Source organism: Falco cherrug, chromosome Z, assembly GCF_023634085.1.
Source record: "Falco cherrug isolate bFalChe1 chromosome Z, bFalChe1.pri, whole genome shotgun sequence".
NCBI classification, from domain to species: Eukaryota; Metazoa; Chordata; class Aves; order Falconiformes; family Falconidae; genus Falco; species Falco cherrug.
In genome coordinates, this window is record NC_073720.1 from 16,399,427 (window position 1) to 16,421,349 (window position 21,923).

General features: G+C 37.8%; 1 protein-coding gene across 1 annotated transcript; it reads left to right on the plus strand.

Moving 5' to 3' along the window:
• The first annotated feature begins 3,931 nt into the window (after positions 1 to 3,931).
• On the plus strand, positions 3,932 to 21,896 carry CCDC152 (coiled-coil domain containing 152). The gene is made up of 9 exons (XM_055698858.1): positions 3,932 to 4,026; positions 6,781 to 6,897; positions 7,733 to 7,838; positions 16,674 to 16,742; positions 17,774 to 17,838; positions 19,338 to 19,440; positions 20,149 to 20,276; positions 21,176 to 21,262; positions 21,774 to 21,896. Exons 2-9 carry the CDS (start codon positions 6,811 to 6,813, stop codon positions 21,894 to 21,896), a joined length of 768 nt encoding a protein of 255 aa, XP_055554833.1. The 5' UTR covers positions 3,932 to 4,026; positions 6,781 to 6,810.
• Positions 21,897 to 21,923: the final 27 nt, after the last annotated feature.

The window sequence follows — 21,923 nt, forward strand, 5'->3', positions numbered from 1 at the left end:
AAAAAGGCAAAAAAAAATAGAACGAACTCCAAATGAACTATAGAAAAACTCTCATAGTTTTAGAAGTTTGCAGTACTAAACTGCTTACTACTTTAGCAGCCGTATTTTCAAAACCTAAAACAAAAGAATATTTGCTGACAGCTAAACCTGCCATGTTAAATGTTTTACCCCTGTCTTACAGGTTTTTGTTCTATGTATTTCTGTGTCAAAATACCTCACCCATTTTTCCCTCGGTTTTTTTTCTGTATTTTTTCCCAGTCTGCTCATACTTATCACCTTCCCAGAGGTTAAATGACGTATTTACATACGAGTCATTTACCATAGCATAATTACAAATATAGCATATGGCCACAGGGTAACAATTTTGCCTAATCATGAGAACTGGATTTCAGTCTTCATTCCCTGTCTTCTTGTGAATGTAATCTATAAAATAAAGCCTCCGCTAGATAATCAACAGAAAAAACAATGTGTGCAATACACTGTGGTTTACTGTGCATTAAAATCTTCACCACTCAGTTTGTTGGGGTTTTTTATAGCAATCAATTGTGCATGTGATTGTGCATGTTTTTCTGGATCTAAGACAAGAACATATTGCTGGGACATTTCACTTTGACTAAAATGCTGATCTAGTCTTTTCTAACAAATAACTTGGAATTAAATAAAATAAATTTTAAAAATCTCTAACAAATTAAACTTGGAACTTTTTTCTTGAAGTAAATAACCTTTTGAACAGGTTTTTGGCAGTGCTGCAGTTTACAAGTGTTACCAAAAGATTGGTTGAAGAAACTTTCTATGAGTTGTTTTGAAGTTTAGAAAGCAGGCATTCTTTATTACAGTGCCGGGAGCATGGGGGATATCTCATCCTAACATGCTAACCTTGTCCTCAAATACATGTCCCTTAGATTCTGTATAATCATACATATGCATTGTTTCCCCAAAATCCATCCATATTTTATTGTTTCCCAGAATTCATTTATATTAGTCCCTCCTTCTTTTGCACATGTGTAGTTTTCTTCTGAATTGAGTCAAAGGGCTGCTTTTGTGACCACCAACCTAAATCCGTTTCTAGATACTTCATGACCTGGTCATCTTGGTCCTCTTTTACAATGTTTTCTTGGCAAAACCTTCTAGGTTTCCATAAGATTCCATTAGTTCTTTTCTTTCATCCTAGATGTTCCTTCAATATTTAATTAGTTGTTCTTTCTCATCTCAGATGCTCCTTTCAAGTTGGATTATAAATCTCGTCCATACAATACCAGGCCTTCTTGATCATAATCTTAATAATTATACTAATACAAGGACTTCTCAATTACAATCTAATAATTATACTAAGGTTATACATTAAACTTCTGGCATCACAAGGCCAGTTGAAAGTGTGTAACAGATTTTGTGAAAATTGGTCAGTGAAGTGAGGAAAGTGAGCTAGACAACATGAGCAGCATGTACCGAGTTCCCTGGGACATGGCCACCAGAATACCCCTTCCCCTATTTACTATCTGTCATTATGACATGCTTCGCAGTGTGTCCTTTCCCTGCTTGTATCTCAGCTGTGGATCTTCTACCCACAAAGCTTATTTTTATCACCACTGTCCTGGTGGACAGCAACTCTCAAGCATTCTGATAAAGCAGTTGGTTGCAAACAGCATTCGTGACCATGACTGGTAGGTTGATATTTCTCTGGATGTTCTGAGGTATGAAGAGTCCTGCATGCTCGCGCAGTTTCTGATCTGCACGATAGGCAGTTCTGCTCTGAGGACAGCATCAACAAGCATTCAAGGTGTAACAGCTCCCCTCTCTGTTACAAACAAAACCAAGACCATCTGAGAACGCTACGGCATACTTAGCATTTGTAAGAAGTCCATTTATTCTAGCATGCAGGTGTAGCTCTGGGAATGTAATTTTACAGCCTGTGTCTGAAAAAATCTGTCTGTAAAGTAAATTAACAGTTGTGTCTGAGTCCAAGCCTGTAAAACAATGTGTCTTCAGATTATGCCATAAAAATCTTCTCCTTGAAGATATTCCAAACCCAACTTGACAAGACCATGAGAAACCCATTCTAGCTTTGAAGCCGGCCCTGTCTGCAGAAGCTGTTTGAACCCAGAACTCCAGAAGCCTCTTCCAAACTAAAGTATTCAGTCATTCTCTTAACTATGACAAATAGTCACTCTCACTCACTCAGCACTACTAACCCTGAAACCTAGTTATTATCACTGAAATGAAAAAATGGCTGATGTTTTTCTGTGAAGTTTTCAGCTAGGGTACCTAGCTAAGAAGCCTATTCTACAGTTACAACATTCACTGATACGAACCCAACTACTGAAGAATCCCCACTGTCTCAGCACAGTTTATTTCCATGGTAAGGAAGGATATTAAACCTCACATTAGACACTCCTGGCACGATTAAAAGAGAGGTTGGTATGTCTGGATCATCAACCCAACTTTAGCCTAGAAAAGAAGCAATTCATACCTAGTAAGGTGGGAAGAAGCTGTAGGAGGGGGAGTTGTTTCATTTCCCTGTGGGACCATGGGCTTGGTCACCTCTGATTTCACATGGATGTTACTCAGCAATGCAATGGGTCCCTACGAGTCCTACATGTCTCTTTCAAAAAAAAAAAAAAAACAAACCCACAAAACCTTAGGACAAGTTAATTTTAATGGGCCTGGCTACCAAATTTCCGTAACAGAAAAGAAAAACAATGACGTAACTGGCTCCTTTTACGATTTAAGCAAAACATTGATTTCCCAGCCTACCCAAAGCAGCAGCACAACCCTCCGTCACCTCCAGCACCCCAGCACCCCTGTGGCCTCCAGGAAGCCCCAGGTCCTGGCCTCCACCTGGCTACACAGCCTCCAGCCTGGGGGTGTGCCCCCTGAGGTGGGTGTCTTGGAAGCTTTCCTAAGAAGCCCTTCATGGTAATTTCCCTCAGAAAAATGAATGGTAGGCTGGGGAGCATCACTGGTCAGTAGCCATGTGATGTGAAGCATGAATACTGAGAAACCAGTGATAAACTGAAACAGAACAAGGTCTTAAAAAAAAAGATGAGTCAAGATGAGTTTGGTACAACGCTCTGGGTGATGCTCTGTTTGTGTTGAGAAAGGAATGTACTCTGAATAATTCGAAAAGGTTCCACTGAATGTACTCTGAATAAATAGAAAAGATAAGTTGGGCACCTGAAGGAGATAAGGAGACTATCAAGTCAGGAAATCACTGAACAAAGAAAATTGAAAGGTCTACTCCACCTAGATCCCACCTACTGTGAATGGAACTATTAGGTGTCAAAATCAAATGAGTATGTATGTAAAGACATTGTGTAACCTCTCATGAAAGCTGTATTTAAAAAAAAAAAAAAAAAAGCTTTTAAAAAAACCTAACTTTTCACTGAAAACTTTGGAGCTAGTTTGTCTGGTGCGAATCGGCTAGCTCCCCAACGTTGCATAAAATAAATACCTTTGCAGCTTAAAGACAAAATTTGTTTCTGAGCAGTTACTCTGTGGCGTTTTGGCATCAAAAGTGAATGGCTGAATCTCTCACTCACAGAAGTGCTCCCATCCATCTATTTGATGCCACTCGAAGGAACATTCATCCGCACATGAAGTGCCCCCTCAGCTGGTGTTAAGATCCATGTAAGGAACCATTTGATAAAATAATTCACGTACTGCACGGAGGAGTGAGATCAGGGCCTCAACACGTGCCCTGCTGAGGTGTTCATTTGATGGAGCAGTAAGCTGCGGCGCTGTCCTTGGGGTTTTATCAAGACAGCATCGGGGTTCGCTGCCCCGCATTCCTCTACCACCCTGCCCCCAGGCAGGCGCCACCCCCGGCCACCCCGGGGAGACTTGGCGAGGGGTGCCAACAGACCGCCCCCGCCTCGCCCGCAGCGCGCCCCCTCCCCCGCCCGCCCCCGCCGGGCGAGGCGCCGCCCTGCAGCGCCTCACACAGCGCGGTCCAAGCGCGGGCATGCGGGCGAGCCCACCCGCGGGCGGGCGGGAAGGGGAGCTAAAGTGACCCCCGCAGGATCGGTAGTGGTACGCTCCACCGGCGGAGCTGGGGTTCCCGCCTTCGGGTGCGCGCGCGCCGGTCCTCCTCCGCGGGCCGTGGGGAGCGGGGTGGGCGCCGGTGCGGGGAACGCTGTTACCCTGCTCCGTCTGCTGGTTGTGCCTGCGCACTGCGGAGTGAAAGGCAGTGCTTTGAGTGTCCTGTCTACCCGAGACCGTGGGAGGGCCTTAGTTCTACCCAAGGCAGTTTGTGTAGACAAGCTGCAGGGGTGGGTGAGGGCGAGAGGGTCGCTAGGACTCGGTGGGCAGCGTCGGTGGGGTTTGCAGTGGGGCAGCTGGTGGCTCGGGCCTCTTGCGGTTATCAGTGAAATCGGGTGAGGGGATGGGATTCACCCCACTTGCGGGTGCCACTTAGCCAATGATAATTTTCATCTTCAAGCCATGTTCTATGTGTGCTCAGGGTGAGTAATTAAAAAAGAATAAAATACACCTCACCACCACCCGAGTAATTAAAGCAAGGTTGTAGTCGATGCAAATGTCAGGTGCCCATCTTAAGGATGGCGTTCAGCAAAATGAGTCTATTTGAAGTGCCTATTACTGAATAATTACTATATTCAATTGAGATACGCAGTTGCAAGCTAATATAAACTTATTTTATTTTGGGTGGAAATACAGGTTGCACTGCTATCTGAAGCAAAAATGAAACCTTAAATTCCAAAATCAGATCATCAGCGGCAATACTTAAAAAAAGATACTGCAAGAGCATGGACATCAGGGGTTAAAGAGAAATTAAATAAAGGTGTCAGTTTTATGACAGTCAAAAATACATTTTAAATCTTTAATTTCGCCCCTAGTCAAAGAAATATCATAGTTCAAAACGGGTGGGAGGCTTAACAGAAATGGCTTTGGAAGACATAACATATATAATAATGATACACACAAAAATGAAAGCGATGAGTTTTCCTACTGGAAAAACAATAATACAACATATTATTTTTAATTTACCGCTTTCAGTTCAGCAGCAGTTTTATTCCCAGTGGCACTTGCCTAATCCTGCCAAGTGCTGAGCACATCCTGTCTTCTGAGAAAATAAATGATGGCATGGAATAAGAAAATGCACAAACCAAACACCACACAACATGGTAGCTCCCCAAACTCCCATCCTCAGTTAAGATTTAGAAAGTGAAACACAGTTTTAAAGGCATGATGAAAAGAAATGGTGATTGACAAACCGATAAGACACTGTCCACAATAAGGACTGGAAAGATCAGGGCCTGGCATTCATAGAATACGTTTACATTATCAACCAATAGAATATTAAGACATGTAATTGTTTTACAGAATTGAATGTCCTGAATAAATACTTTAAATTCCATTTTTAACAAATCATTGCATTATGATAGCTAAAAGTAATTCAGATTGCTCAGTCAGTAAAAAATCACTGATTTAACTTAGAAGCATTAGTTCTTTAATGTTACATATAGTCTTAGAAATTGTTGATTAAAAAAAAAGTTAATTAGCTTTAGCTAATGGTATTAGTTTTAGTCCCTCTGAGGAAACAGTGGGTACAAGAGAAAAATGAGTATTCAACACACAGAACCAGCATCTTCCTCTTATTGCTTTGTCAAGAAGTTACATGCATGTAAAACTTGTAAATAATGAATGACTGAGAAAATAGTTATTTTATTTTGGTTCCTGCTTAGTAGTTGTTCATTTCTTTCTCTATTTCTCCCTGACTTCTCTGTCAGTATTTCTGTCTGGAAATCCATTCAGTTTCTGGGCAGTGCACACACTCTTAACTTCTGGTTCATGTCTCTCGTTTTTTTTTGTTATTTGTAAAAAAGCAGTTCATACATTACCACACAGAAGTGATGATTTTGTTTGGAATGCATGGTTTATCTTGTATTGGAATTTTTGTTTCATGGAGCCTGATGTTCAGAGGTAGTTTCAATATTTTTCAATTTATTTAGTTTCAATACAATTCATATTGTGTCTTTCATACCCATCTTGCAAATGTATGTTGATTCTTTAAGTAGAATTTCTAAAAAAAAATAGGAATTGTGTTAATTTGGAATTATATGGGTGCTTTTCAAAATACTGTCTTTTTACTCATATGGTAGGGTTTATGTGCTGCTGTTTGTCATCACTGATATTAATGCAAATTGTTTATAAGAAAATGAGTAAGTAACTTGAAGCCTGAGTAGTGAAGTATTAGAGCATCTACATAGGTAAAAGGTCTACACCCTGCATTAATGTGTGCCTGCTAAACTCTCATTTACTTAAGTAACATGTTCAGGTTAACCAGACTTAACAAAATATCATCTGTTGCCTCTAAAATATGCATAGTAGAGAGTAATTGTTTCAATTGATTAAATTTCCTAGTCTTTAAATTGAGGACAGGAAGACCAGTCTTTTTTTAACAGCATATCTAACGAGAAATTGTCATGTGCTTTAAAAGCATCCTATGTGCAGACCACTAACATATTTAGGTAAAATTGAATCATTGTGTTTGTGAAAGTGGATTCAAGTCTGGGGTTTTTTTTTGATTGCAGTAAAAAATAACAAATTCATCTATATAATCTATTGGTTTGATAGATTTTGCCTGGGCTTTCTGAAATTCGTTGGGTTTCTTAGGAATGAAAGATCTTAGGCTGGTTTAAGTTTAGCTTTACGTGTAAGAATAGTTTTAATTTTTGTAAAAAAGTATTTGTTCTGCGTTACCTTTGTGCGTATTAAATCTTTTGACATAGTATGAATGAGAAATGCTATTTTCTATATATACAGTGATCACTGGATTGTATGGTCCAGAAATAAATGAATCACAGCCATGAAGAAACTATGAAGAAAATCAGTGTGGTGAACCTTGATAAACTTTTAGATAACTTCTCAGAGATAGAAAAGGTAAGTGAAGAAGGTAAAAAATGTTGAAACTGCTACCTAGAAATATTTTGTGAGATTTTAATAACCTTTTCAAGTTAGAATTTCTTCTAAGTGGTATCAGCTTATCCTTATTAATATGCCTTGTAATGGTGCAGAAGCCAATTTTGGCTTCTCAGGAAAGGCATGGAAGTGTCCCTGTGTATCAGTAGCCGCTATTGAAGCTATTACACAGCTTTGTTGCACTATTACAGAAATTGTTCCTTGTTCCAGAAAAATGTCATTGCCATAGCAGGAGCATCTGTTCTTATATTCCACATGCACTGGACTCTTATTTTATGTGTGTGTCAGTTCTTAAAAGATCAGTCCACTGAGGAAAATCAGTACTCTGTTTCCTGTTAGACTCACATTGGCCAGCTCTCTGTTGAATTCCTAATCAGTAAGTCCATACTAGACACAATATAAAAGGGGCACCTGAAATAAGTATAGCATTTCTTATGCAAAAAACATACCAAATCCTATTCACACCACATTGGTGCTCAACAAGGGCACTAACAGCCTTATGTGCAAAGCAATAGAAAGAATTTTGCTGAGGATTGGTCCAGACTGCAAACTACATAATTAAGAAGAAACCCGTTTATAACTAGTGATGTAAGTTGGCATTCTTAGTTCATCAGGGTAAACTCACAGTAGCACAGGCTCTCAAGTCTAGCATCATCTCTGTAACAGAATTTCCAGAACTGCAAATAATACAGGTTTGTGACTGCAGTGTTGTGAAATCATTAAATGTTATATTAATCTTAAACCCAAGATTTAAAACTTGAAATATATTAATTTTAGTCTTTTCCCAATTTTCTAGAAAATATCAGAAATTACTGAAGCAAATAACCTACTGGTCCTTCAGCTGGAAAAATGTAACAGGTTGTTAACATTAAGCCAATCAATGGAGGAATCAGTAAAAGAAGGTAAGTTGTGATTTAAAAAACTGTATGGTTTTTGCTTGTGTTCAGGAAGTTCTGAGAACTATATCCATTATTTTCAGTCATGTAAAATACAAAAATAAAATGGCAAGAATCTAAGATACTGTTTGAAAAACAGTAATGCTTAATCTTGGGTCGTGTAATGGAATCCATCTCATCTGCATAAGCCAGATAACTTTAATCCACAAACATATCTTGGGAACTGTGTTAAAGTAACTATTTTCCAGTTGTTGTTAGTATCCATGCACTTTAAGAGATTTTGAGTGCATGCAGTACCCATGAAAGAAGAACTTTCATTTTGTATTTTCTTTCATTTTTTCCTTGACTTTTTTCATTTGATTATGTTATCACCTTTTCCAAGGAAACAATGCATTGGCAGGAAAAGGAGGAGAGGATCAGATGAGCTTGGTACACCTGATAACGTTGTTGTGCCCAGATGTCTACCTTTCCCATACATACAGGCCTATAGTTTCTAGTGAACTGTTTACAAATTTTACAAAGTGAACAGTTCACGAAGTCAGCATTTTTAAGCAAACCAACATCAGTAGTTTTACTTGAAGTGCTAGCCTGTGACTTACATTAGTCCATAAGCAGCTCAGATGTCTGTGTAGAGCAGTAGGGTCAACATTTGAGAAAAGTAAGGTCAGCACTGAGACTATCATGCCCCCAGCTGAGCTGTTCCTTTGGTATCAATATGACAAATGTTCTGTTTCACCTGGTCACCAGTAATGTTTTGCCCAATGAGAAATGAGCCAGATGCATTCCTGAATGCATAGTTTGCTGCCTTCTGAAATGTCAAAGCTTGCCTGTAATTGGAGATAGCGTCAGACTGGTGGGGCTGGTGCTCCAAAATAACAAAGAATTATATTTCTCAGTTGCTTGTGTGATTTGGTTTGTTTGGGGAGAATCTTACAGCCCAGTTTGCAGTTAGGAATATATTTTCACTGTACTATGCTGACTGTTATATTGAAGTTTTGATATTCCTCTTCAGATCTTGCTCACTGTTTTGCCAATAGACAGGGTCAGCACAAAGGAAACAGACATCTAGTTAAAGAAGTGTGTTTATCTTTACTTACATTTGACGCAACAGAATAGTAAGAGAAATGATACAGCAAGAATAAAACAAGGCAAGGTAATGCACCTAATCACTACTACATATGACAGACTATAGTGGTTAAGAAAGATACATCGCCAGTTACCTTAATACTTTATCATCATCCAGATCTGCAGTCACTGGGGAGCCCCAGTTACAGTGAGGATTTGGAGAGCCTTTCCTAGTAACTGGGAGGTCCTACACAGTGCATCCACTCATAGGCAAGGTCTCCAAAGTCACTGTAAGAGGGTCCAGCTTTTATATTGTTGAATAAATAAGCTCACCTAATTTCAAACGCAGAAACATCTGGTTTCACTCTGCTCTTAGATCCCACCAAAGCCTGGCCAGGACTCAGGGAGAGGCTAAAGCAGTCTTCCTTATCTACTTGATTTTAACCACCATTTTGATAACTAGGCCACGTATCTGGTTTCACACCCTTGACTACCTGCCTCTAAGCAAGGAAGGAGGCACTATATGTTTGCTAATGATTAAATTCTATCTAAGCTACATCTTTCATGAATGATCATGCATATTTTGCTAACAATTGGATACTAAATATAGATATATATATAATGTTCGGTTGGTGCATTCATCTAGAGGTCAACTTTGGCTCAGGGCCTATTGCTCAGCCCTCTCACTTAAATTAATTCTGTAAGGATCTTGAATATTGGTGGTATCTCGGTGTCTAGTTCTGCCTAGGCATTTGTTCAGTGAGGTCTGAAAAACTGTCCAAAGTTCTTATACTTTTTATCTGTGTGAGATTTAATCTTTGAAGAGTTCAGATTAAACAATGGGACAGCCCATTTTGTGTTTGTAATGTCATCAAGATTTTATCTCAGTGACATTTCCAACTTGCTTATAAAGTATTAGGAATAGCATATAATCCTTCAAGATTGAGTTCAATTAAGCTCTTACCACTTCTGTATGTTGTCATGATGGTGCTAAGTAGTTATGAATGGCAATAATAATTTATATCAATGTTAAGAGGATTCAAACTCTCCAGTGGAAGCTAAATAATGAAATGGCATTTCCTGTTTTACAGGTCAAAATTATAAGCCCTTACATCATAATAAAAAAGTTGCCAAATAAAGGAGAAATTAAAGAGGCAACTATTAAATTAAGATTTATTTGTTTTATTTTAGAAGTGTATCTTTTTCAGATGAGTATTTGAAAAGAGAAATAATACCTAGTACTTAGCATAGATTTGTGGTTGCTTATTCTTCTGAATTTGTAGAGCTGCTGAAAGGTGAATCTTTTCATAGAACTTTGGTCTCTTGACAAGTCAGCTTGCTAAAAGTTAGGAAATATGGTAGGAGTAAACTTAGTTTCATGCTGCAGTGAGATTGCCAGTTGTGTTCACTTAGTTATTTGCTGGGACTTAAATAATTTAGCATAATCAGAAATTAATTGGAAGAGCTCTTGAGTAAGTGAGAGAAGTTGGCTGATGATGATAATCTGTTCAGTTATACTAAGAATCTCATGATACTGAATGACAGGCGATAAACAGGGGAGATGAAAACTGGTAGCAGTGCATATAGGAGGCATATTATATAAACAGTGGTTGGCCCTAATAGGCTGCTTCTCAGCAAAGAGATCTTGGTGGCCTTCTGGACAGTTCTCTGAAAATATCAGTGGTCAAAGAAGCAAACACAGTGATATGCATGATTATGGAAGAAACAGAGAAACAAACATCTCATATCCATGTAATGTTCTGGTTACTGTCACAGCACTCTCCAAACTATCAAGCTGCAGCAAGGTCTTTTACCATCTCATACCAGCATAGTCTTCATACCAGTCCCTCTGCTGCCTTCTCCTCACTTCATCCAGGGCCCACTCTCTTTCCTCTTGCTTCTTCCCCTCTCTGCTTCTTCCCCGGCTGCTCTCTCTTCATTGGCTCTCAACCACTTAACAGAACCAGCCACAGCTGCACCTTATCTACATCAACCAGCCCAACACCCCTGAAGCCAGCCCACAGTTGTACATTATCAATGCTAATTAACCCAGCTTCATTACTCGACAGGTCACCATGTTTCAAAATGGACATACCAGAACTAGAAAAGATAACAGAGAAGGTGGAAAGGTTTGGTATAGTAGGGAGGAACAAAGGACAGGGAAATGGGAACCAGTCACATAACAAGGCCCACACAGGTAGAGGCTTCACCAGCTAGGACTCACTCACACTCTACCCATGCAGAGCTGGCCCAGTGAGGGCTTCCAGCATCAGCCAAAAGTCCACATTACCAAACAAGTATGTAGTGATGGAACAGGTCCAAGATCAAGACAGGAGGTTGAGTCAGTATCAGTTTCATATATGGTAACAAGAGCCAGACGTGGTCTAATAATCACTAGCAGGACCCTAGTGATGAGGCAGGTCTGAAATCAAGCCAGGAGGTCACTCCCTAGGTCATGATCAGAGTCTAGATCTACATGGTATGTGGCTGCAAGAAGGTAGGCTAAGGGCAAAAGCCTCAGCTTAAAAGCAGCTCTCAAGGGAAGAAGTGGCAGGCATTTCTGAGTTTCTTCCAGCTTTCTTCAAACAATTTTTTTCAAGGTCACCAGCTGTACTCTTTCTAAGTTGGCCTTGAGCCCAGCCAAACACCCAGGAGATGGGTAGGTGAAAATGCACTTGGGGCCCTCACGGGTTTGGTCACAATTTTGGAACATCTAAAGAAAGACTTAAGTTGACTGGATACTTTTCAGCCTAAAGAGAAAGAGTAGAGCTGATGTGACTCGTAGCTCTAAAATTACAAATGGCATAGAGAAAGTGGCTAGGGAATGAATATTCACTGTTCAATATGATAAGACAATGTAACTAGATTGAAATCAAATTTGTTGATTGATTTAGCAAACAAAAGGAGGAACTTTTCTATACATTACCAAATAACATTGTTAAATCAGTTCCACAGAAGCTTGTGGATACAGAAGTATAGATTAGTGCAAGAAAATCAGAAAAATTCATGTAACAAAACTTAACACATTTATTAAACACGAAGACAGTACCTCTCACTCAGGTCTCCCTAATTTTTGTGTTTTGGGAGCTGAGAGGATGTATTGATGGTAGTGTTTATCCAGCTTTTTGTTTTTCTTGAAGTATCTTCTGTGGGGTATTGTGAAGTGGGATAGTGTACTGCATGGAACTTTTGGGTTGACTCATTTTGAGCCATTTGTTTCTCTGTTAAGTACAAAAGACAATGCAGGACAGTAATTCAGAAACAGATCAAGAGGCTTCATTATTGACAGAAACAGAGAAGACAGAGTTTATACACAATAGATTTTAAAAAGGGGAAGGAAGATGTGGACAAAAAGAAGAAATTGTTCTTACCATAAAACCTGCGGGATGAAAGATAGAAGAAAAAGTGAAAGAGACAACTCAGGAAATCAGAGCAGTGGGGTGACTGCAACGACTGTGGAAGTAGAATGGACTGAAAACAGATGGAAGTCAGAAGAAAGAATTGAGCTTTGTGAATAGTAGTGCCTCGCTTTGATGAGGCAAGACTGAGATGATTTGAGGAGATACTTATGCTGATATAACTGAAGATAATAACCTCTGGAGTTGTTTTGAAACATATAATGCAAAAAAAAAATGTGGACAGCAGAAGTCCAAGTAAAAACATCAGAGCAATCAGCATGGAATATAAACCAAAGTTTTAGCTGCAGGGATAGTCAGGAAAAAAACCCAAATCTAAATAATATTGAAGTCGTAGTTGAACAAATTAGTATGGGTATAGATAGGAGGCAGAATTGTTGGAAGATAAAGATTCTGGTCAGTGAATAAGAGAGATTGCAGAGCTGTTAGTAGCAGTAACAAAAAAAAGTGAAAAGCAGAAACTTGGAACATCATGGGACATCCAAGAGGTGGTCCTGAAAGCTACTTAATAAGGAAGCAAAAGGCAAATGAGAGATGCTAAAGTGATAGAATGTGTTTAGAAATTAAGACAGTTATCATGACTGTTCTATTAGGTTAACATGTTACACTGCATCCAGCTGTGGAGCCCTCAACACTAGAGGAGGGCCGCGAAGATAATCAGAGTCTGGCTGGAGCACCTCTGCTATGAAGGCAGGCTGAGAGAGCTGGAGTTGTTCAGCCTGGAGAAGAGAAGGCTTCGGGGAGACCGTATTGCAGCCTTCTGGTACCTAGAAGGGGCTTAAAAGAAAGATGAGGACAGATTTTTTGGTAGCGCCTGTAATGGCAGGACAATGGGGAGTGGATTTAAACTAAAAGAGGGTAGATTTACATTAGATATTAGGAGGAAATTCTTTATTGTGAGGGTGGTGAGGCACTGGCACAGGCTGCCCAGAGCAGCTGTGGATGCCCCATCCCTGGCAGTGTCCAAGGCCAGGCTGGATGGGGCTTTGAGCAACCTGGGCTGGTGGAAGGTGTCCCTTGCCCATGGCAGGGGGGTTGGAACTAGGTGATCTTTGAGGTCCCTTCCAACCCAAACCATTCTATGATTCTATAATATGGTTAGTGTAGTGATTATAAATTATAGTAAGTATATAATTATTCTAAAGCATTCTGCTTTTTCTTTTTTTAGTAGAAATTGTCTTTGCAACTTCAGCAAATTTACCTGCAACATTGACCCTTCAGAAGGAGTAACAGCATACTGTGTATTCAGAATCAGTGTTGCTTCTAACAATTCAATTCCTTGTAAAATGAGTTTGAAATTCAAAGCACTGTGGGATTAAGAAAAACACTGTTTTGTTATTGATGGAGTTATAAAGGAATGCTGTGCAGAACTGGAGAAGATGCCAGAGATGAAATGTAGCACTGATACTTCCATTCTTACTCTGGCAGGTTATCCTAACAGACTGTAGTTGTGAGAGTGGCTTTTATACAGTCATATTGCCAGCTGTGGCTGGGAAAAAAAGATTTCTCTTAGCCTTGTGTCCCAAGCTGTTTCCCAGAACCCAGGTCAGCTACATTTCCTGAAAGTATTATTTGAAGAGTTGGTCCAAAGACAAGTGTGATTGCTGGGTTTGAGTGGCTGCATCAATAGCTTGATGAAAAATGTCAATACAATCTTAAAATGTCAATACAATCTTAATGTACGTACATTCTCAAGTTGAGAAGTATTCTCAAGTTCATCCTATTACCAATGTAAAACAAAAGCAAATGGATTTACAGGATAGGTAGACAACTCAGCCTTAGAATGTAAGGCTTATCAGTGGACCACAAAGCAGTTTGTGGAACAGCTAAGGAAAATACATGAGAGAATACATGCTAGTGAATGGTTTGCATATGATTCCAACATGCTGCTTACAGCAAAGGAGCAGAAAGAGCACTATGGAAGGAAAGGCTGTTGTTCCCTCTGCCCTGATGGTTTGTGGCTACTAGTGGTGGGGTGGAGGAAGTGGAGTTTTATGCTGGCTGAAGAGCTCCTTGTTAATATAAGAAACAGACATAGGAATAACATTTGACACCCCAAGAAACCGCCAACAAGTGTGAGAACCCAAGGGTTCCTTGATACTCTTGATGCCAGAAGTCTCTCTTTAGAACTGTTCAAGGTAAAAGAAGACTAGGAATTCTGAAGGAAACACAAAAGAAGAAAGAAAACTTGTAAAACTCAAGGGAAGGGGGAGAGTGAAATACTTGAACCAAAGGTAAGGTGGGAAAAGATGAGCAACTGGGCAAGTGTATACATGTTCTGAAAGGTCATAAATGAGCTTTGTTTTGTCTTGATTTGTTCTTTGTTAAACAAAGGTGAAATTCAGGACCACAGTTTGTGTTTAGTATGTATCGTTGGAGATCCGCTTTAAGTCAGATGCAAGTCTGGCATTCTTTTTCCTGCTCCTAGATCTTTTCTATGGTGACTAAATGGACTTTTATGGTGCAGGCTACAATTCTGAATGAAAATCTAGTGTTGTTTTTAAAAAGAAAGCAATCACATTATTGTCTATGGAACACTTAAGCATCTATTTAGCATCTTCAGGACCGCATATTTGTTGATTTAGTGTTTCAAAGGTGTTAAAGGAAAAAGTGGTTGATGTAATTGCCCTATTTAAAAAGCTAATAGTTTCAATTATAAATGCATGTGGAAGAAACTGCGATAAATTACAGATATTAAACAGAGAAAAAGAGCACTTAGGCTGTTCAGTCTTTCTGCATATAAGTAGTGTTCTTTACAGTGAAGGAATGACACAGAATCCATAAAAGATGCTATGGAAGTGATCTACAAAGCTGCAACCATTTAACAAAATTTTGCTTTTTCTTCCTTAATGTAAGCAAGCAAAACTTGTGGGTTCCCAATAGATTTTTGCAGTCACAACTGTAATTACATAAGAGATTTGCTAAGATTCATAGTTTAAAGATAAGAAAGATAAGCAGATATTCTTGGGACTGGACAAAAGAGTGGCTTGCACTTAAAATAGCTGTGGTTCATTGTAAGACTAGCTGTTGTCCTCTTGTTTACTCAGATGCATAGATGCCTTTCCAATTTGTGCATGAATTGCAAACATTTGGATTTATTTCCATACATTTTCAAATAGGAGAAAGTTTCTGGTAGAAATAATTGGTACAAATGGCCAGGCTAACCTGGGGCTTCCGACTTTGAATAGGATTTTTCCACAAATGCTTTTGATCCAGTACAGGAACTGAGGGCAGGCATCGTTTCTGTGCGGTTCGTGCTCCCTCTACCGTTTTTTTGGAAGCATGGAACGGGAGAACACAGCTGGCTAGCGTACTTGGCTGCATGAAAAGCAGACTTGATGGAAGAACAAAGTTAAAAAAGATTGAGTGGAAAACTGAATCTCTGAGCTGGATTCTCAATTCATCTTCCCGACTCCATTATTTGTAATGTAGGCTTTAATTAGATGATCTACAGTTTTCGACAGAGCTTTGCTCTTATGAGATGAGTAACTTTTATTAAGTGTACTTTATCTGTTGCGGAAATTAAAAGCCACTTAAGAAATGCAGTGGTACTCTGGAAATAGAAAGAATTTATGAGTAAGGAACCTCAGTTTTAGTGCCCCCAGCCTTACCAGTCTTTGAATGTTTTTGTAACTTTACTGAGAAGGTTACAAGGAACATAAGGGATAAAAATTGTATTTAATGAATACCAAATGTTATATATTACAGGCAGTCCATATGGTGTTCAAATATTTCGAATACAAATTAAAAATTTGAAATTATGAAATACAAATATGTAAACTGATAATAAGTTGCATGTATAAACATACACACACACACATAATTATTTTGCTTAAAATGAGATAATGGTGTTATAGTAGCGTATTCTGAATCTCTGCAAGTTTATGTTGAGCCATAAGATGAATGTTCATATGCACTAAAAAGAAGGTGAGAAATTGCAATGAGTGGATAGTGTTGGTCTTGTTAAAAAGAATCTTGGCAACAATGCTGTCAGGAGAGTAAACCTCAATTTAATTTGCATTCAGTTGCATCAAATTGCTGGAATGCTGTTGTGAAAAGCTTCTGTAATTGCGCAAAACCAATAACATCCTTATTTTCTGGCTAGAAGCAGAAATGTGATGGTTGTAATGAAGTTGTTCATATTGCTTGATAAAATTGGTTTTAATCTGTTGTCAAAACTAAAAGCTTAAATAAAGCAGTAACTGTGAGATAATAATGAATTATTTCTATAGTCAGTAAGAAGATTAGGACTAATATTTAATCAAGATTATTATAAAACATTTCAGAAAAAAATGATAAAATGTAAAATTAAAGTTCTGAAGAAATTATTCAAAAATACTGGATTTTTCATTTCTTTTAGAATATACTACTCTACAGAATGTGATAAAGGGTCTAACACAAACCATTGAAAACCAGTGTAATGTGAAAGGTAAAAGCAAAAATATTCACATATATATACTGTACTCTAATTTTGAATGAGCAGACATTTAATTTTTTTGTTTATATTTACTGGGTTTTTCAGAGAGAGAAACTCACTGGCAGCCAAACAGAAAGGAAAAAAAATATCTAAAATCAATCATGCAGATTTTGTTGGTCTATATGTTTAATGAATGTCTGTTGATATCCTACTTGGAATCCACATGTAAAAGAAGTTTTGCCCTCAGTGAAGTTTTCTTAAATCAGTAGTTGGGCTTTAAATGTATTTCAGCATAGCACAGGCAATTTTACAAAAAGTGAGAAGGTATCATTCAGCTGTTGGACTGCAGCGTTTATGCATAGTTTTATCACTCTGGTTAACCAAAGAGTCTTAATTCTCGGTGTAACTAAAATTTAGCTGTTATCCATAAATACTAGACAATTACTTATGACTATTTTAAAATAAAATTTATGACTCTATATCTCTATAACACAGTTTAGCTGTACAGTATGTAGTTAATTTTATACTCATTGTGTGTTCAAGGCATATTAGCATAAATATTAATAAGCTCCTAAAAATTTGAAGTATACGGTGGCTTTTAATACCCAAAGTGACTTTTAATAATCAAAAAAAGCATTATTGTTTTTTTCTAAATTCTGTTTTTGAGATACTACTTTCTAGTTTTGGGGAAACAAGTACCTAAAAAGTTGCATCTTCCAGTTTGAAAATGTTGTAGGCATGATGACAATCTTCTATTTTCTGAGCCAAAGAACTTTGCATCTAGATTTTCTTAAATGCTCCAGTAATCAGAAGGCTAAAGACAATTCAGAGTAGTAGTACTAGGCAAATATTATGATTAACTATTAATTTTCTTGTTAAAAAATGGAGACTGAGATTGTGTAGTTCTTTAAATGATGATTATCATGTCCACAGTCTTAAATTTCAGACAAGTAAAAAAATGTAATTTCCTTACTCTGCTTTCCTGATAATAATACTGTCAAAATGTACTTTTTAGTATTTCATATAGTTTTTTATTTACATAGATGAAAATGAAAGACTGAAGGGTACCATTCATATCTTGGAAGAGAAATTAAAGGCTTGTGAACAGGTATGTCACGAATGATCATTTTTTAGGTAGAGAAATAATATTTTATCTCTATTGTAGCACTTCATACATCTTTATATTCTTGGGTTTGCTACTGATACCACTATTGTTGCCCTTCTAATGTCTATCATGTGTAGGAAGAGTTGTTCTCATGACAATATCAATATCAGAATGTGTTAGAGGGACTAAGAGGTCAAAACTACTAAGTGCTGAGAACTCTGGCTCAGTGTAAGATAAACTTTTTATTTTTAGCTGTATTTATCTTCACATTCAGCTTTACAATCTAGAATCTAATCCCTTGCATTAATGTACATTTTTCTGTGGAAATAAGGTTTTGATATTAACAATGCCTACTGTAGTGCCAGAGAATCAAGAGCTGTCTGAATTTTGTCTATAGTTTTCTTTGCTATGTGCTAGAAAGATAATAGGTCTCTACTTTTTATCTGTGTCTCACAATAAGTTCCATTTACCATCTCTCTACTTCTTATCTATGCCACTCATTTTTGGAAAGGAGGTAACACCAGCAGAGCTGGTCACAAGTTTTGTTAGTTCTCTGTGCTAAGATTGCAGATCTGTTACCTGTATAGGATTAGGAATCTCACTGCTGATTTTGTTTGCCTGCGTTTGTATTAACTAATGAGTTAAAATTGAATTTTTATACCAATAGAGCTGTTATCTTTGAGAATAAAGTAAGTAATGGCTTCTGAAAGACGTGAGAAAGCTATGATTCTATACCTTATATACTTGTATGGGCATGGTGGAACTTCCTAGTGTGGTTCTGAAGGCACTTACTTGACTATGTCCATATATGCTATTACCACTGATCAGTAACTGCCTTTGAGAGTGCCTCTGAGCATTGCTCTGGTGAGTGGCTACCTCTTTGTTAGAAAGCTCTGACAACAGCCTTGGAGTAAGCACCTCTACAGTGGCAGCTACAGCCAATTCCTTGATAATTCTGGATCAGTTATTGGAGCAAACTTAAATAGGCATGCTCAGACTCTTCACTTGAGTATCACTGCCACCAGCATCACAACTTCTTGTATCACCAATGCTTCTGCTGCTGCCAGTATGAAGTTGCGGAGCCCTTGGTATAAGCAATACTAACAAAACTCATACTTTAAGTATGATTTCTGTTATACAATCTTACAGCTGAAAATCCACAAAAGTAAAACTGTAGTCACTTAACAAATTGCAGCACTGAATCAGATCCTGGGTTAGGGGAAGGAATATTATCTCTCTATTTGCCTGTTCTCCTAATAAGTACAATTTCTAATTTTACATTAACTGATAGCTGTAATACAATGAAATCTGCTGCATTTTTCATCTGTGGACTTCAGCTAGATTGTATAAAATGTAAATGGGCATTCTGAATTTACTAGATTGAGGCTAAAGCAAGTACTGAATTACAGAGTACTGTACATTTTTACATGGATGTTGTGCTTTGCAGAAGGCTAAAAGCACAGAAACCTCAAGATTTTTATGAAGCCTTTTTACATTTGCAGGAATATAAAGATCAGATCGAGAAACTTACGATAGAAATTAAAAACAAAGAGGAAGACCACAAATTGGAAATAACACAGTTGAATTGCAATATAAGAAAAAAATGTAAGTTGTCTGAAGACTGAATGCTATAGCATTGGCTAAAATATCTTGTAATCTGTAGCAGCTGTACTTCAACTAGGAAAAATACAAGTTCCACTTCTTAGTGGAAACATATGAAAGCTAGAAGTGGGCAGTATTTAACTGCGTTTTGTCTTGGCTCAAGAGAGTAGACAGTGGCAATGAGGCAATAGTACAGCAACGCAGAATGAGCAGGAATTCCTAAGCAGGCAGAACAGATACTGGGAACTTGAACCTAAAAATCTGAAGGAATGAAATTTTGGGTCACACAATTTGGAAAATTGCTTTGAACTATAAGCTAGACTGCTGTTCAGAGTGTTCCAGCTATGCTCAGGAGAGTAGGACATTATTTTCACAAATAAATAATACTGCAACAAGAAAAAACTATTTCAATATTAATTTTTTCCAGTACTGGAATAGCCTTGAAGAGGTTTTTTTTGTCATCCATAAAGCTGAAAAAAGCCAGACAACTGTATAAAATGGGGTGCTTCTTTAAAGACACTCCATCTTACTCATATGCAACAGGGTGGTTTTCACATAGATTTAAAGTGTATTTTTTTGCTTGAATGAAATTCTTTTTCCCATGAAATGATGACCTGCTGTTCAAGAAGGTTTTAATATTTGGGAAATCATGCTATTTTTCCATCTAAGTATCTTCTATAGTCATTGTATTTGGTGTTGCTCTGTTACCAGTTGAAGTAAAGGAAATGGAGTATAGAGAACAGAGAGAGAAAAAAGAACTGGAAATACTAGAGCTGACTAGACAGCTGAAAATTCAGAATGAAGAGAAGCAGAATGAAATAATTAAACTGCAGATAGAGGTATGCATTACAAAGCTGAGCTAAAGATCAATTGGGCATTGGGTAAACTTAGAAGAGACTGTGTAGTGAAAAATGTTAATCAGTTCTTAACAAAGTAATATTATGGAATCTATTGTCTTTACAAAGATCAGTGGCATGTTCTCCCTTCCATAATGGTAACTGAGTTGCTTCTGCTCAGGAATTGAGTTCTACCTACTGTATAGGGAGACTGAAGTTTGCTGTGTTCTTGTTTGAAGTTAAAAGTATTTTGAAAATGTTGCTAGTTGTTAAGCTATAAAAAAAAAACCAAACAAGGTTCTCTGCTTATTTTCATTCTTGATTTCTGAATGGTGGGAAGATATTTATTTTTTTTTAATAAACTTCCAAGAGCTTGAAGACTTACGAATCTGTGGAGGTTTCAGTCACGGAATTCAACATGTATTTCATGGCTCAGGTTTTAAGCTGCTCTGATTATAGAAACAATTAAGGAAATACTTCAGACCTTTCACATACTAAGTGAAAGTGTTTGGGCTGAATTATCCTTGGAACATGAGGGAAGGCTGATGGTTTCAGAGGTTTTTAGTACCCTCTGCATATTCCCCTGCAGACATGTGGCTGTGGAGCCTTAGATTCTTTTTGGTAATCATCTTGTTCATCTACATGTATTTGGTTCACCATATTTGTACTATTTACTGTTTGTGATATTTTCAGGCGTTTTTTTAAGAAACATAACTTGTAATTGCATTCTTTCTTAAATAAAGTAGCTTCATTGTCCTAGTTTTAAATAGTAGATAAGCTTGCTATTACTACTTCCAGGTACAAAATCTAATTTTAAAAAAGTGGAAATTATAATTGTATTATTTAACATCCCTTTTTTCCTTTTTGGTTCTTAATGTTTCCTCTTGTCCTGATTCTTGCAGTTCAATGCTAAATTAGCAAGAGTTCAGAATAAAACAACAAAATCATTTTCAGAGGCTTCTGTCTTGCCACAGAGTATCTATCGAAGGGTATGTGCTAAATAGCCTGTAGCCTGCAGATACTAAATACTGTTACAGGCTGTTCCATGGGGTTTTACTGTGTGTAACTGCAACAAAACTCCGTGTGTGTGGAGTTTCATGCCTTAGGGGTCCATCTTAACTCACTCTCCCAACACATCCTTCCCACCTCTAGGCAAGTAATTCCACATCTTTGCACTGATATTGATACAGCTGGGGTTCAACAACAAAAGCCCACGTGTTAAGTGGTTTTAGAATAGATTTGTTAACCTGGGAACTTAAGATAGAACTGACATAAATGCCTGTGATATCAATTATGTGTGTGCATTATTGTTTTTGTAGGCATGGGACTTTGGGATGTCACAAAAATAGGGTTCTGGGGAAGTAATCTTTGTAATTTTGTGATACAACATACTTAGAAAAGCATTCTTATTAGAACATTTCTCATTAGTCACAGCATATTGTATTGTTACATAATGCTATGTGATGTTTAACACTGAAGCCTGTCCTTTCATTTTTACAGAAGCTGCAGCATCTCCAGGAGGAGAAAAACAAGGAAATTGAAATTCTTCGAAACACCATAAGAGACTTAGAACAACGTCTCAACAAAAGCCAAGACTTGCCTTTCAAACAGAGGCAGTATTGAGTAAATGACATAGTTTCAGTAGTACAT

Excerpts from the sequence above, each read along its gene's own strand:
- CCDC152 (XM_055698858.1), top strand. The coding sequence starts at position 6,811 with ATGAATCACAGCCATGAAGAAACTATGAAGAAAATCAGTGTGGTGAAC. Across the intron at positions 7,839-16,673 it reads GGAGGAATCAGTAAAAGAAG|AATATACTACTCTACAGAAT; the intron begins GTAAGTTGTGAT and ends CATTTCTTTTAG. Across the intron at positions 21,263-21,773 it reads CACAGAGTATCTATCGAAGG|AAGCTGCAGCATCTCCAGGA; the intron begins GTATGTGCTAAA and ends TCATTTTTACAG.